Here is a 16869-nt window from a genome sequence, read left to right on the forward strand (position 1 = left end):
GCCAGGACAAATAACGCGGTTTTATCTATTACAACAAATTGTGTCTTTATCGCGAAAGAATTAGTATTCCTTTTATTCGATGCCGAACAGCACGAAAGTTCAAAAATTGCAACAAAACGCACTCTCGACCAAAACAAGCCTCATAAAACACACTCAACCGTCATAGTCGACCTTTTACCACGTCCAGATTTGTGTGTGACTAATCGCACGTTATTGGCCAGTTCCCTGAGAGTTTATCACACTCTCTGACACACAGCTTAAGCGAGACCAGTTCGTGTCCCAGTGGCATTAATAGGACAAAAGGCTTTGAAGCAGCGGCTAAATAAACTCGCTTCAATGGCGAGCGCTTTGTAACACGAGCCCCCTGTGAGCCCGAGACACCCCTCGTCCTCCCGGCTTGTTTTCACAGCATTGATTAAATCAAGTCTCCAGCAATTACTTCACCTTTCTTGTATTTTTTTTTAAGAGGGAGTTTGGCCTTTTAGCAGAGCGTGAAGACCTTTAACGTGAGCCTGAGCCCCGTATTGGGTTCACCCAAATATTTTCTAGGTTTCCAGCGGTAACCGTAACATCACCGGAGCGTACGAGCACCAATTAACGAGGGACCGGACGCAACATAGCATGGCACGTACGGACAGACAGGGTTTAATCGGAGAGAATTAACAGCCGGAGACACGTCAGCTGTCGAGCTTTATACTCGAGCTGAGTCACGTATAAACCTCGGCGATACCGATGTTTACGATACCAGACGTTAAATTCGCCAGCAAGAAAGCGTACATTTGTTGACCTGCTGATGTGGAGTCATGTAATCCTGTAATGTGTGTTTTTTTCTGTGGATAAAGAGGTCTGTCAGAAATTTGTGTGTGTGTGTGTGTGTTTTTTCGTGTGTGTAAAAGACACCCAGAGAATGACACCCTGGCACGAGTGGACGCTGTTTGCCGCTGTCCCTTTCGGAGCCCACACACTCACACGGCGTGACATCACCGGGAGACTATTTGGCGAGCGTACTGATGCCTGGGCGATGTGTAATGGAAGAAGTCGTCGTGGTGTTGGCCGCAGAGCGCACACGCACATCTGAAAGCTGTTATCAGCTCCAATGACATCAGCCCCTCTTGGCTCGGGCCTGTGCTGATCTCATTTGCCCTGTCCATTCACTCGTTTGCAAGTGCGGATAAGCCTCTGTGTGTGTGTGTGTGTGTGTGTGTGTGTGTGTGTGTGTGTGTGTGTGTGTGTGTGTGTGTGTGTGACCGGTGGGAGGGACGCAAAGCCTTAAACACCTTGTCATTAAAGTCATTGTTTGCGGAATAAGCGGTCATTACAGACAATATGCTGTGCTTTTTTAAGTGTTGCGTACTTCCTAAAAACAGCATCTCTATCGTTATTTACCGCTCTCCTCTCACCGACTCTGATGTGTCGAGGATAAGGAAGCGAGGAAAGCCGTTTCTGCCCTGAAAGAGGCATTTGAAAAGAGGAACTCAATGTCGCCTTCATGAGCTTGCCCACAGGCATTATGGCACTTTGACTTCTTTCGAGAGAAAAAAAAAAAAAGTGAAAGGGATTAACAAAGCAGGAATTATGGAGCGAAAATGCAAGGAGGAAACTGGAGATGAGATAATGTGCAAATTCTTCCAGAAATCGAAACTTTTCAATGCGCCGATTAGTCGCAGTGGCACTGAAGGGACGCTGGACGCCAGATTGACAGAGCCACTGACGTTCAACCTGAATAGAGATCATGGAGATGTGCAGGAACAGGCGGAAAAAAAATACAGTGCAAGAAATTAAATATACTGTAGAAGCTGCCAAAATGAGCAAAATGTTTAAATAGGAAAATCTCTGCCAGACAAAGATCATTCGATTTCTGGTGGATTTCGTAGAGGTAGCTGCTATGCTACATGCCACATAGCTGCTCTGCTAGATGAATGAGATACATGTACAGTGTTCCCTCAGAACTTGTGGGGGTTACGTTCTAAGACCCCAAGAGAGTTTTGAAAATCCGCTAATTTTGAACGCACCCCAGCAGCCCCTATTGTACCTTAGTGAATTTATCTAGACATTATGTCCCTTTAATACAATAATGTGTTTTGAAAAATTTAATGGAATTTGTTAGTGAACACAGTTTAAAATGTTATTCCTAACGTTCCTAAACATTCGGTCCCGTTGCGGATTCCCGCGAATTTTGAGATAATCCACAACTTGCTGTTAGTTAGGTTCCAAATGAGAACCCGCAAATTATCGGGGTTCGACTGTACACTAATCAGTCATAACATCATAACCACCTGCCTAATATTGTGTTCATAAACCAAACAGTCCTGAACCCTCTGAGCATTAACAATAATAGCAGTAATTCTTTAGCAATTTAAACTACAACAGCTCCTCTGATAGATATGACCACAAGGGCCAGACAAATTGTCAAACTCGCCCAAATCCTGACGCTTGCCCATTTTTCCTGCTTCTAACACGTCAACTTTGAGGACAAAATGTTCATCGCTGCCTAATAAATCCCACCCACTAACAGGTGCCATGATGAAGAGACAATTATTCACTTCACCGCTCATAATGTTATAATGTCATAATGTTATGCCTGGTAGGTGTAAGTTGCTTGGGATAAGGGTGTCTGCCAAATGCGCTAGATGTAAATAAATTAACCACAGAGATCTCTAAAATCTAAATACATCATTTCGCTTAATAATATTTATCATATTTTTAAAATGCTCAAAAAAAAAAAGAATTTACTTAACAATGAAACTGCAGCTGAGGAACAGTTGACGCAAACGGTGGCAAAAATAGATTTGTCGTCCAGTCAGCTACTTGTTACTGTAACTCTGGACGCCTGATTCTCAGAACAGCACCTCTTGGAATAATACAAGCACAATAAAACCCTCAGTGCTGTTATAGGAAAGCAATCAATGTTTTTTTTTTTTTATCTCAATTCTCATACAGTGATATATTTAACTCCCACTAAACCACAGCAATGAGTCCTTTTTTATTCAGAAACATGATGACTAACATATTTATCAACATTATAAACATGTACTTTTTATGCATTTATAGTTACACACACTGTAATGCTGCGCAAACCTTTGCTATAAACCCAACTTCTCTTTTTTCCATCTCGGTAAGATAAATAGACAGAAAAAAAATTGACATGATACTGACAAATCCTCCATCCAGAAGACTTTTCTGTTAAGACTTGGAAAGTCCCGAAACTGGAAACTCCTTTCTTAAATTTCTCAACAGAAAAAGATCATGATATTACTATAATGTTTATAATTTTACTATTCATAAACAACGTTTTTTAATTTTTTTAGTATTAGTTGTTACTACGGAAACAATATCGTATTCAGAGAATTCTGAGGTGTTTTGCTAAATGCGATGTTAGCATTAGCATCATACACTATGTGGAAAAAGTTTGTGGAAACCTGACCACAAGATTCGAATGTGTTTTTTCGAACATCCCAATACACATCAAATCCCCGTTTGTTGTTATAATAACCTCCACGTTTCACAAATTTTTGTAGTGTGCTTGTAAGGATTTGTGCTCATTCTGTGAAAAGGGGTGAACTCAGTGTAAGCTAATGCACGCTATACTCGCTAGGGTAAAAAAAAACAAAAAACGATAATGACTGGCTGGCTGTCTTTTTTTCCTGTCCATTCTCTCCTTTTTCTTTGTGGCCCTGACAGACGCCCATCACGCCACAATCCGGCTCGTAATGACAGCGTTCGCATGTTGTGGTTTTGCATGCTCTTGTTTGCTACGACGTCGTGTGTTATCATGTGGCGAAAAATATATGTTGCAATACCTGAAAAGCTGCAATACGGGCAATTTACTGTGCTTCTCAGTCAGAGCAAACAATTCCCAACCTGTTACCTGTGTAATACAGACTAGTGCTGGGCCCAGAGTTGATACACTTTGGGCAAAAGTATTAAGACACCAGACTTTTCCAGCCATATGTGGTTCCTCCCCAAAATGTTAGCATAAAAATGGAGGCACACAATTTTATAGAATGTTTTATAGTATGTCATCCTCCCTTTACTTGAATTAGAAGACCCAAACCTGTTCCAGCATGAGAACGCTTGTGTGCTCAGAACCAGCTCCATGAAGATCTGCTTTATATTGGTTGGAATGGAAGATCTCCCGCTTTGGAGCTATTGAACACCTTGGGGATGAATGTGAACGCCACCCCAGGCCTTTTCACCTCACCTACATCAGTACCTGCCTTTACTAACACCCTTGGGAATGAATCTCCAAAAATCTCCACTCCAAAATCTAGTGGAACATCTTCCTACACGAGTGGAGGTTCCATTTTCTAGATGAAGGAAGAAAAATGTCTGATGTTTATCCAGAATTTGTACAATTATACACAAACTTGATCTTGGTTTATTCTTGCATTTCCTTTGAGGTTGCTTTTGATGGGGTTGGAGTGAAAGATCATGAGTGGCCTGCTCTAGATCTCTGAAAGCCTTTGGATGAATTGAAATGCTGACTTCACCCCAGGTCTCCTCACCTCTCCTACATCAGTGCTTGACTTTACTAACACCCTTGTGGCTAAATGAACACAAATCTACATAAGCACATACTAGAATCTATTGGAACATCTGGAGGTTACCGTAGCAGTGAATGCGGAATAAATGAGGAATTGGATGTTCAAAAAGCAAATACTAATCTTTCGGATTAATGGTGTCCAGAAATGTTTATCCATATAATATATAAAAACAGAGGCTGGTAAAGGAATGATCGTTTGTAGCTACAATATTGTAAGTAAAAACCAGATGTGCAATGTTTTGTGGACGTAAATGGATTAAAAATAAAAGAATGACATGGTATTTTTAAGAGTAAGAGCATTGTTGCAGCATCTATTCAGTCATTTCCTTTAATACAATATAGTAATATTTTCCCAGAATGCCTTGCTGTTCTATGAAATTGAAAAAACCCATTTATGCACCATACCAAAAAGTCAAGCCAAGAAGTGTGTAAAGGAAGTGCTCATTACAGCATTTCAATGCCCACCAACAGCGGTTTTGGAACACAGCCAGTTCGGCATCCGAGTCGCCGCCTGATTCACGCATTTTACAGCGTAATCCATCGCAGACTCCAGTACTCAGATGAATGACGACTGCTTATGCAAATTATATGCACATTATATTGTTAGGAAGACTGTTGCAGCCATTATGCTAAAACACTTACACACATGCAAAACAAAACAGAACGAGTGACAGAGAATTCGCTGAATTTCTGCAGAGTTCAGCTTCACTTGAATACTTATTCACCTTATAGGAAGTGAAAATTTGGGCTCTGTGGGCAAACACTAGTAGCAAGAATTTAGGGGACATGTATTTGCGTTTTCATTTTACGTTTACTCATCTGGTAAACGAACACTTGTTATCCTCGCTTTGAGGGGTTTTCCTTTAACTACAGTTACAAGTTTAAAACCTTGAAACCACTAAAACCCTGACCTTACTAACCGGAACATATGTGGATCGGTAAAAACTCTCCTGAGGTTTAAAGTTTTGTGTATTTCCACGATCCTATAACTATATCAACATTCCTATTATATATCATTATGATTACTGTCGATATTACTAGTATTTTTTATACATCATTACTACTATTACTTTTATACCCCAATGTTGCTACTATAGGTCATTATAGGTCATTATTGCTAGTATTATTAATGCCATTATTGCGGTAACTTTTGCAATTATATCCAATTATATTCTTATAACAACTTTTATTGTAAAGCATTATTATTAGAATTGCTGTTAGGACATTATTACCGACTTTATTATTAGGTGGAATTATTAATATTAATACTATGTCATTATTATTGCTACGACTATGTGATTGTACTATACATATTGATTATATATATACTTATACATCATTATTATGATTACATTATGTCATTAATGTGATTACTATCATATCATCAAAACTTTTATCTATTATATCATAGTGACTAATCCTATTAATAACATTACTGTCATCATTACAATTACTATAACATGTCAGTATGACCATTACCATAAATAGTCCAATATGTCATTAATACTCATTTTATTACACGTCGTTATTACTTTTGTCATTACTGTCATCATTGCAATGACTATACATCATGATCATTACATCTATACAAAGATAATTACAATGTCATTATTGTCATTGTTACAATTAATAGTCATTATAACTTTTCCAATTATGTCATTACTACTAAAGCTACGTTATTACTATGACTACGAGAGTACAATTACTGTTATTTTTGTTATTATATTAGAACTCCTAGTATTGGGTTATGATTATGACTATTCATATATTATCATATTATAATTGTCATTATGATGTGTCACTAATGCTTTTAACTTTATTCCATATATATATATATATATATATATATATATATATATATATATATATATATATATATATATATATATACAGTACAGATCAAAAGTTTGGACACACCTTCTCATTTAAAGAGTTTTCTTTATTTTCATGACTATGAAAATTGTAGAGTCAATTTGTAGACTGAAGGCATCAAGGGCTATTTGACCAAGAAGGAGAGTGATGGGGTGCTGCGCCAGATGACCTGGCCTCCACAGTCACCGGACCTGAACCCAATCGAGATGGTTTAGGGGTGAGCTGGACCACAGAGTGAAGGCAAAAGGGCCAACAAGTGCCAAGCATCTCTCGGGGAACTCCTTCAAGTCTGTTGTAAGACCATTTCAGGTGACTACCTCTTGAAGCTCATCAAGAGAATGCCAAGAGTGTGCAAAGCAGTAATCAAAGCAAAAGGTGGCTACTTTGAACTTTCTGCACTTTCTGCACTTTGTTCATTTGCTGAACTGCATTTTATTAGTGTGGTAGTCTATATACTTTACACCCAAAAGGCTCAGGATAAAAATTGTTACTGAAGAGAAATGAATAAATGTTAAAAAATTACCATAGGTGCAAAAGGATGAACAAGTTTTAGATTAGAATTGCCTTTTCTGGATGTAAATAAATTGCGGAAAAAACAAACAAACACAGGTACGTTCCCCTTTTTCCCCCAAAAGAGATGAAAACTGCTGCAAATAATAAAACTACATTCTAGGTTGCCTTCAAGGTAGCATGATTGGAACTTGATAAAAGTTGCGAAAAGGTCATCATGATAGCAGAAAAAAAAAAAAAAAAAAAGTCTCGTGTGCTCGACATAACCTCATAAAACCCACAACCGCTTGTATGCCTTTCACTACACCCTTCATGCGCGCTACTGTAAATGTAAAAGAGTGAAAACCCTCAGCAATACCGTCTGATAAGGCGACTTCACGGCACCTCTTTTTTTTTTTCACCTTCTTACACCCTCGTACCATCTTTTCTGAGAACCGGCTCGAAAGTTTGAGAGCTGCGTGTGCGCCTCCACACCAACACTGCTAATTATCAGCCTTTCCCTGTGACAGTAACAGCGTCTGTTTGATGGCGTTATCGGCGGTAATTCCTGGTGTAGGTGGGTATTACTGTAATTAGGTGTCAATAGAGACATGCAAATTAATATGTGATAAACCGAAATAGCGCTGGCAAGCAGCTAATCTTCTCCGTTTTCACCCAGTCGCTTCCAATCGCACGGATTTAGAGATTTCTTTTTTTTTTCCGACATTTTTAGTTCGTATGGGAACAAACGATTGCGGAGGATTTTGAGAATCTCGCAGTGAAATAGGTCACACAGGAAGGAGCATTTCGCGCTCTCTCGCTCTTTCTGCCCTTCTCGTTCGTTTTTTTCTGGACAAACTCATGTCAGCCTACTTTCGCATCATCTGTTCCTGCGTTGTGCTGAAGAAACATCAATTAGGGTTTCACAACTGTTGTTTCAGCTGAGTCACCTGGACTGCACTGCGTCATTTCCTCTGGGTTTTTTTTTCCCTCTTCATTTATTTATTTATAATTTTTTTTTTTTTAACCAAAGAACAATAAACTAGACGAAACACAATCTTCAAGCCATGGATTCCTATTTATTTTCAAGCATCCATACACCTGGTGAAGACTGTAACTTCTATGCATAATGAGAAAGTACATTCATTCCTCATATCTTAGATCTGTTCAAACATATCAAGTTCCCCACGTGTTCCTCTCCATCATCATCTTGCTGACTATAGTGATTTATACAGAGTGCAAACTTTTACTTTTTCAGTTTTTGGATGATCTGTTTCTTGAATTGATTTTATCGAGAGCTCTGAGTAACATGTTATTTAAAGGTTACCTACAGAGAATCATTCATAATACTTTATTTAGAAGATAGCTGAACTTTGTTTGAAAGTTTTCCTACACTGGAGCTTCCTAGGACATTCATTAGACTATATTTAAAAACTTACCCACAATGAGGCTTTATAACACATTCAAAACACTTTATTTATAGGGTGCCTACATTGGGCCTTCATAACACATTCATAACACTTCATTTAAAGGGTGCCTGCATTGGGACTTCATATTTAAAGAGTACCTACATTGGGCCTTCATTACACATTCATAACATTTTATTTAAAGGGTACCTACATTGGGCATTCATGACCCATTCATAATACTTTATTTGAAGGGTGCCTACATTTGGCCTTCATTATTTATTTACATGGTACCTACATTGGGTTTTATTAACACTTTATTTAAAGGTCTCCTGCATTGGGCCTTCATAAGACATTCATAAAATGCAAAATAAAAAAATTTCTAAAAGGTGCCTAGTGTGAGCCTATAACAACTTCTTTTCCTGGGAAAATAATAATAATAAATAATAATAAAAAAAAAAAGGCTCTAAAAGATAAATGTAGTGCTGTAAGATTTATGTCGCGCGCCTAAACCCAGCGTGAGTGTCTTTATTGTGTTATACCGCCACCTGGTGGTGTAAAACCGAAGTGTTTTTTGTGATCTGAAAAGGTTTTCCAGTTCATTCTATTTTACTTGTCATTTCAACTATGAAAGATGCAGCTGACAACATCAATTTGAGACACCCCCCCCCCCCCCCCCACACACACACACACACACACACACCAAAAAAAAAAAAAAAAAGAAACAGTAAAAATGCAATGATGAGTCACAGAGCGAAGAAAGAATGAGTACAGCTTAAAGGAAAAGTCCCTCGTGCCCATTTGAACCTTTTTTTGCAGCAGGTGTTTACTAATGCTGGCTTCCCCTACTTCAATGAAAATGCAAATCTTTAAAATTACATAGCATCATCTTCTGTGTGGTGTTTTATTACTATCATCCACGTATCACTGTGCCACCACATGCACTGTCATATACACTTTCATGTTATGACTTCTCACCTACGCTCTCATTCATTGAGCATTCATGCATTCTGAAACCATATGCCAATAAAGAATAAAACCGAAACATTATTTATATATATACACGAATGCATGAATGCACATGGTTTAAGCAGACATCTACAATAATAAGCATGCATCATGTTTAGTGACAGGAAACAGGACACAGGCCTACCTGTCTTGCATTTCAGTTCATCACAGGTACACCAGGTATTTCCATAAAATACACCCTAATTATTCAAACTGCACTGGATTTCTTTCCCTTAGCATGCACCGAAACCTGCTTTATTTGCAGTTATGTTGCACTGTTTACACCTGTCAATAAACACACTACCATCTGGTTGTCACATGTAGATCTAGTACACTACATTTCCTGTTTAGTTCTGTAGCATATCTTCCTGTTTACACCACAATCACAAACCCACCAGCCAGACTCGAAGCCACAGGGGCTCATGCAGAGGCGACAATAAATTGTCTAGGAATTTGTTTGTTTGATATACAATCCTCTTTTTTTAAAATGCACAGCATATGCAAATGTTGATCACAGGTACATTGAGGATGATGATGATGAAATGTGGAAAAGATCATGCATGTGGAAAGACCTGCAACACACACACACACACACACACGCACACACAATGTTTACATTTTGCACACTTCGTTTTATAGATGAAACATTTTTAATTGGTTTAGTTTGATATGAATTATTGTTTTATGATTTATTCGATTTGTGTGATTAACACGTTAAACTTAAACTGATTCATTAATGATGATAAAATCGAAGATTATATTATTATTTATTATATTTAATATATTCTTTTTTATATATATATATATATATATATAAATAATCATGTCTGGAGGGGGGGAATTTGAGAGCTGCTGTCACGTGACTAAACCCTGCTGGAGGTGGAAGGTGCGCGTGCGCGAGGTTTTGGCGCATGCGCACTAAAGAAAAGGTACAGCGAGAAACAGTTCTGTTATGACAGCGAGCGATAAAAACAGGCTTATTTATATATATATATATATTCCTTTTTTACACAAGAGAGAAGACGGGTGTAAACACTCGGTAGACAGAGGTAGTATTTTTTTTTTTCGGAAACAATGGTGCAGTCCTGTTCGGCGTACGGATGTAAGAACAGATATCATAAAGATAAGGACATTTCGTTTCACAAGTAAGTAGGAAGTCACGTGCTCACCGTGAACGTGTCCATGCTTCCTGCGTCTCCTCTCAGCAGGCATCCTGGTGCTGGGAACTCCTCATGTACATCTTGTCCTTTCCTTGTGAATGTGTGACGTGTGCCGGCTTACTCATCACTTTCTCATGATTTCTAACTCGGGTTGAAACCCAATTGTTTGCTTGCCAAGTGCACTAGGTGCACCAAGGTGTGGGAGCACTCTCATTCAGTCCTAGTGCACTTCCTGTCTAGGTGGGAGCCATTTAGGATTGAGCCGAGACAGATTCTGAATGTCTGAAGCTTCCACTGATTCACATCATGCCTTGGGGTTTTCTTCCAGTTTTCTTCCAGCACCATTCTTCCAAAAAAACATGACAGACGGTCATTTTGTGGCTCCAAACAGTCCCCTAGGTGACTCCCATCAAGTCTCCAAAGTGTCCCGGTGTATATTAATATATTGACACTTTGTCCACGTTTGAGTATCAGAAAATGTGGTCTCTGTCTCCAGATTATGTCGTACAGCCTAACTGAGATGTCTACCCACTTCTATATTTTTGAGTAGGGAAAGGAACCCGAAGAACTTCCCTCAGAGTTCATATTCGAACCAAAGACACTGGAGGTGTAAGGTGATAACCCGTTCTGCTCGCAGTGGTGGATTTCGTTGCTCCACATAAGTCAATTCTTTCATGTATCTGAACTTCATCTGAGAATTTGTATTTCAGGAAACGTTTCCTTCCGCTACACGTGAATGTGTAATATCTTACTTTTTCATCCACTACATTTCAGAAGAACGTGTCGTTCCTCAATAGTGAAAGCACGAATGAGGTGAGAAGCTGTTGCAAGAGCTTGAGCGTAACCCCAGGGTTTTGGTGGGAGTGTGTGTGTGGATTAAGGGTTTATCTCACAGTGTGTGTGTGTGTGTGTGTGTGTGTGTGTAATAAACAGCATATGTGTCAGTAATTCACCTTTAGCGGCCGCTCTCGTATTGTATAATGCAACCCGGAAAAACTATTGGTATGCCTCATGATCTTTTTTTTTTCTCGCTCAAATAGGTTCCCTCTGACCAGACCCGACCTCTGTGGGAAATGGATGGCCGCCATGAAGAGGTGCAACTTCCAGCCGACGAAATACAGCAACATCTGCTCGCAGCACTTCACCAAAGACTGCTTCAAACAGGAATGCAACAACCGCGTGCTGAAGGAAAACGCAGTGCCTTCTCTGTTTAATAACAATAAGTTACAAATGAAGGTACTTTTATGAAGGTTATTTTTCTAACTCTATCTGATTCACAGAGAAGAGGGAGTCCTGAAAAATTTCCTGAATGATACACATCGATCACCCAGGAGGTGTCCATTCATTTTCTGTAACAGGTTGTCGTTTCCATAGTAACAGTGAAATCAGCGGGGCTTTGATTTCAGGCAATGTACGAACGGCAGTGGGGTAAAAAAAGAAAGAGGCCGATTATATAGTGAGTTTTAACCGCTACATAACATTAAATGTAACTGAAAACTGATAAAAAAAAAAAGACATAATTTTTTTACAAATAAGCACTAAAAGCATGTCCCTTCGTATGCCATTTATGCAAAGTAGATTCATCTATGTACATATTTGCATAAAGTTGCATCAGTTTGCATACCTTTAAGACTTTAAGCATGTTAAATGTGGGGGTAAAAACTTTAATTGAATATGCAGTCAGTAAATTGCACACGATATAAAAAGTGATGTATCTCTTGTTGACCTCTCTTAATCTGGCTCTGCTGATCAATCAGCACCGATCATTGACAAAAATCGGCAAAAATCCATACCGATAGTTTTTCCAGGTAGCAACCCTAGCTGGAGCGGGTAAGAGGGTCGAGAGCAGCCTGTAGCAAAACTCTGACACCACACGCTATTTTTTATTTAATTTTTTACACGCGAGACTGCGTGTTGCACGGGGAGCATCATATATTTATTATTTATAATTTATGATTTATATAATCATATTTATTAATCAATATATTTAGATTTATTATCCTCAAGCACATTTTCATGATTTAGTACTGTGTTTTTTATTCTTTTATTTTTGTAATAAAGTTCTTAATGGAGTGTTTGTTTTCTTAAAAAATTGGTTGATTAATCGGTTATCGGCAAGTACAATCCAACCTTGTGTATCGCTAAAATTTACAGTCCTCTAATCTGTGTGTCCTTCTGCAGTCTGAAACACCAGAGGAAGCCGTCTGTCCAGATCAGAGCCTTTCCCCTCCTTCACCCAGCACACACATTCCGGAAAACGACGTCCTTCAAACCTCACGGTCCCGAGCCTCCTTCCCCCTACCGACCTCCACCCTTGTTCCTCTTCCGTCCCTGTGTGTTTCTCCGAGAGCAAGCGCCTTTGTCTCCTGCGACCATAACTACACGCTGGACGACATGGTGCAGCAGAAGAAGCGGGTGGAGCAGCTGGTGCTGCAACTCAACAAACTGCGCAGGAAGCTTAAGACGCTGCGGCAGAAGTGCAGGAGGCAGGAGAGGCAGCTTGAGCATTTCAGAGCCATGCAGGAGCTCTCAATAAGCGGCAACGAAACGGGGCTCGGACAGAGTTACGTCATCCTGCCCAGAGAACTCCTCAGCACGCTGAAAGGCATTCACGCCATCGAGGGTCTGTGAGATTTGCAGGTTTCGGTTTCCATCAAGAACAGGTGAACAATCTGGTACAGAAATGCAGATTTCTTTTCCAACTTCGTGACCCGGATTTTTTGTTTAGTTTTGTATTTTGGAAGGTTTATGGTATTGCGATGATGCCATTGCCGTTAATAATTGTCATTATTTGTTTTTGTTTTTTGTTTTTGTCCAATTTTTTGATCAAATCTTTGTCCAGATTTTTGTTACGGGTTATTTCCAAAAAATTTTAAAGAGATCTCATCACATAAAAATGTGCTAAAGAGAAATAAATATATTAATTATATGAATAAATATTGAGAAAAATAAAAGACATGCAATTAAACTATAGCAAAGATATTACTGCAAATAAATAAAAATAGTTGCATCCAAAATGCCTCTAGAGGCCGCTTTAATACTGTTTAACACAACCCGGAAAAACTATCAATATGGATTTTTGCCTACAAAAGATTAATTGGTCGATCTCTAATCTAGTCTCTCATCGCTTTGGGTTAGGGTTAGGGTTATTTTATACCCCAGAAGCTCTGCCCAATTCTCCATACCTCACCGTAGATATCTACATTTAGTACGTACTCTTGTCCAGATTAGGGCAGAGTTTGCTGTTTGTAAAGGTAATCGAAAAATGTTTCACATTATAGTATAGGACCTGGTTTTTGAACATCCCTTTCCATATTTTGCTCTGCTGGAAAGATTTTTTTTTAGTGTGCTTGTGAAGATTCGTGTTCTTTCAGTCATAAGGGTGTTTGTAAATTCAGGTTCTGATGTACTTGAGGTGAAGAGGCCCAGGGTGTCTTCAGGTTGCAATTCATCCCAAGAATGTTCAGAGCTGTAGATCTTTCACTCCAACCCATATTAAGCCACTTTTCATGGAGTTTGCTTAGTGCACAGGTTCATTGTCATGCTGGAACATTTTTGGGTTTCCTAGTTCGTAACTGTATTTAAAGTCCTTCTAAATAACTGTGTGCCTCCAATTTTGTGGTAACATCAAATTGAGAGGAACCACGTGAGGCTGGAAAATGAGGTGTCCCAATACTTTTGTCTGTAGAGTACGCATTGTTTGTAAAATGGTGGACTGTAGTGACATCTGGACCAGAGAATGTTCTGGATTGTTCTGGTTCATATGAACACCTCATTGAGCATAGTGTTTTTAATTTTATATACAACAGATGATCGGAAAGTTTTCGGAAACATCTGTCGATCACTAAACGAACCCGAAACATTACTTTGAGCGTTTATGATCTATTACAGATCATCATTAGTGGACATTGTAAAAAAAAAAAAAGAAAAAGAAAACAATTGTTGAACTGAATGAAAGCCATATAAACACTTACTTGATGTCATTTGAATCCCAGCTGCCTTACAGTCTCTCTGTGTGGACTCGATATGCGAATACATTACGCTTGAGGTTCATTATGTGTGGTTTTTCCTCCTGTTTTTCCCAAGAAATTCTTCTTCTATCGAGACAGACATGTTTGCAGATGTTTTTAGTGGTGCACTGTGATGGACACCTGGCTATATGATGTATATGTGTTTTTTTTTTTTTACATCTCTTTGCACATTGAGTTCCCATTTGCTGTTATAATAACCTCCACTCTTTTGAGATGATGTTCATCTAGATTTTGTGACGTGTCCTTGTGGAGATACAGAGAAAGAATTTTACTGTCTTTCTTTCTTTCTTTCTTTCTTTCTTTCTTTCTTTCTTTCTTCCCTCCCTTCCTTCTTTCCTTCCCTCCCTCCCTTCCTTCCTTCCTTCCTTCCTTCCCTCCTTCTTTCCTTCCTTCCTTCCCTCCCTTCCTTCCTTCCTTCCTTCCTTCCCTCCCTCCCTCCCTTCCTTCCTTCCTTCCTTCCTTCCTTCCTTCCCTCCCTCCCTCCCTCCATTCCTTCCTTCCTTCCCCTCCCTCCCTTCCTTCCTTTCTTCCTTCCTTCCCCTTCCTCCCTCCCTTCCCTCCCTCTCTTCCTTCCCTCCTTCCTTCCTTCCTTCCTTCCTTCCTTCCTTCCCTTCCTCCCTCCCTCCATCCCTTCCTTCCTTCCTTCCTTCCTTCCTTCCTTCCCTCCCTCCCTCCCTTCCTTTCTTCCTTCCTTTCTTCCTTCCCTCCTTCCCTTCCTTCCCTCCCTTTCTTCCTTCCTTTCTTCCTTCCCTCCCTCCCTTTCTTCCTTCCCCTCCCTCCCTCCCTTCCCTATATTTTTCTTCAAGATGGAATCTGTGTGTGTGTGTGTGTGTGTGTGTGTGTGTGTGTGTGTGTGTGTGTGTGTGTGTGTGTGTGTGTGCCTCAGCTGAATGTTTTTTGTCTTCACTGAGCAGAAGTCCGGTTCGTGTTCAGACTGGCCCGGTTACGACTGACATGCCCTTGAATGTGAAGCGTGAGCTCTTTCCCTCACACACGACACATATAGATATTTCACGTGATTTCAAACAGATTGCACATCAATAGAACACTTTTGCATCAGTAATTATGCCGTAGACAATGTCGTCTCGGTCCGATCTAAAGTACGACCTTTCAACACACACCAATACTTCAGAATTGGGTTTTATATATTTTCAGTCTGTTGCTTGTCATGGAGTCATTCTTTCCTCTTCATCACTGTCTCTCTGAGACTCTCTGTCGTTTTCTCTGCTCTTCGTTCCCCGGAGCTCTTCCGTCCTAAACACTTCCGCCATGAATCATTTGTCTACTTCTGTAGGATGTGTCCGGGTTTCTGAATCCTGCTTTCTAGACTCTTCTCTTTAATTTCTCTAAGACTCTTGATGATATGGTCTAGTTTTCCTGGTCTTCCTGAGTCTGGCTGCTGAGTGTTTGGGTGTCATTTTAATAAAAAAATACAAATGTCTGCATCATGATCATTAATTCATCCTGAATTATTTAATCCTAGAAATATGATATGTGTAGAAACTGAAATTAATGAATGCTTTCATTTATATTGGGTTATAATAATAATCATTATCATCATCTTTTCAATAAAATACATTTGTAATGAGAGAAATACAGAAAATATGACCCTGCTGAACATCAACAGCTCCCCCATGGAGATCTCCCAGAGAACGCAAAACTCCTGGATGTTCACATGGCAGAGAAACTCACCTGGTTGATTCCATAACAAGGAATGAAAAAAAAGCTAAAGAAAGACCAAGTTCCTGCTACACATCCTCAACATATATTACAGATGGACCACTGAGAGCAACCTGACCAGCTGATTGGGTGCAAGACCCCACGGGGGAGAGCGAGGAGAAGATCTGAGAAGATCATTAGGGTCTCTCTTTTGTCCATTATGGACATTTACACCACATGATGCATCTGTAAAACCACCAGCATTGTAGCTGATCACACACACCCTTCCCTCACAAAACAGTTGTAGAGATGCACATCCCTAACACACACACATTACTAGTCCCATTACACTACAAATCCATGCACTTATACAAACCTTTTATACTGTACTGGATGCTGCTGCAGTGTCTCTGTGTCTCTCACTGTCTCATGTTGTTGTGCTAAATGTTGCACATGTGCACTTTATGTAATGTCTCAGATTCTTTTAAGTAGTTTTGTGTTTTTTTTATGTTGTCTTGTGCAGCATCATGGTCCTGGGGGAAAGTGGTTTTGTTTTACTGTGTACTCTACAGTATATGGTTGTATGGTTTTATTTGATTTGATTTAGATATCAATAAAATTTTATATTAAAAAAATATTTTATTTAAAAAAAAAAAAATTATAAAGCATGTAATCAATTCTATAAAATAATCAATAATAGT

At 39.3% G+C, this 16869-nt stretch overlaps 1 protein-coding gene and 1 long non-coding RNA gene across 3 annotated transcripts in view; one reads left to right on the forward strand and one right to left on the reverse strand.

Annotated features, from left to right (window-relative positions):
* LOC310720546 overlaps positions 1–11511 on the reverse strand; it is a 69652-nt gene extending 58141 nt beyond the window's left edge. Inside the window, exons 1-2 of the long non-coding RNA XR_014531768.1 lie at positions 10488–11511; positions 9464–9890 (exon numbers count right to left, since the gene is read on the reverse strand). This is a non-coding gene — a long non-coding RNA (uncharacterized lncRNA). The remainder of the gene's footprint in view (positions 1–9463; positions 9891–10487) is intronic.
* On the forward strand, positions 10207–15960 carry thap1 (THAP domain containing, apoptosis associated protein 1). 2 transcript variants are annotated; one of them, XM_083531163.1, is made up of 3 exons: positions 10207–10463; positions 11519–11714; positions 12660–15960. In XM_083531163.1, the coding sequence occupies exons 1-3, from the start codon at positions 10393–10395 to the stop codon at positions 13107–13109; spliced, it is 717 nt and encodes a 238-aa protein (XP_083387289.1). In that variant the 5' UTR covers positions 10207–10392; the 3' UTR covers positions 13110–15960. The 2 variants fall into 2 exon arrangements, with proteins under 2 accessions (XP_083387289.1, XP_083387290.1); XM_083531164.1 differs by having other exon boundaries at positions 10398–10526; positions 12660–14531.
* Positions 15961–16869: the final 909 nt, after the last annotated feature.

The sequence above is a fragment of the Silurus aristotelis genome (genome assembly GCF_946808225.1).
Source record: "Silurus aristotelis genome assembly, chromosome: 26".
Classification (NCBI taxonomy): domain Eukaryota; kingdom Metazoa; phylum Chordata; class Actinopteri; order Siluriformes; family Siluridae; genus Silurus; species Silurus aristotelis.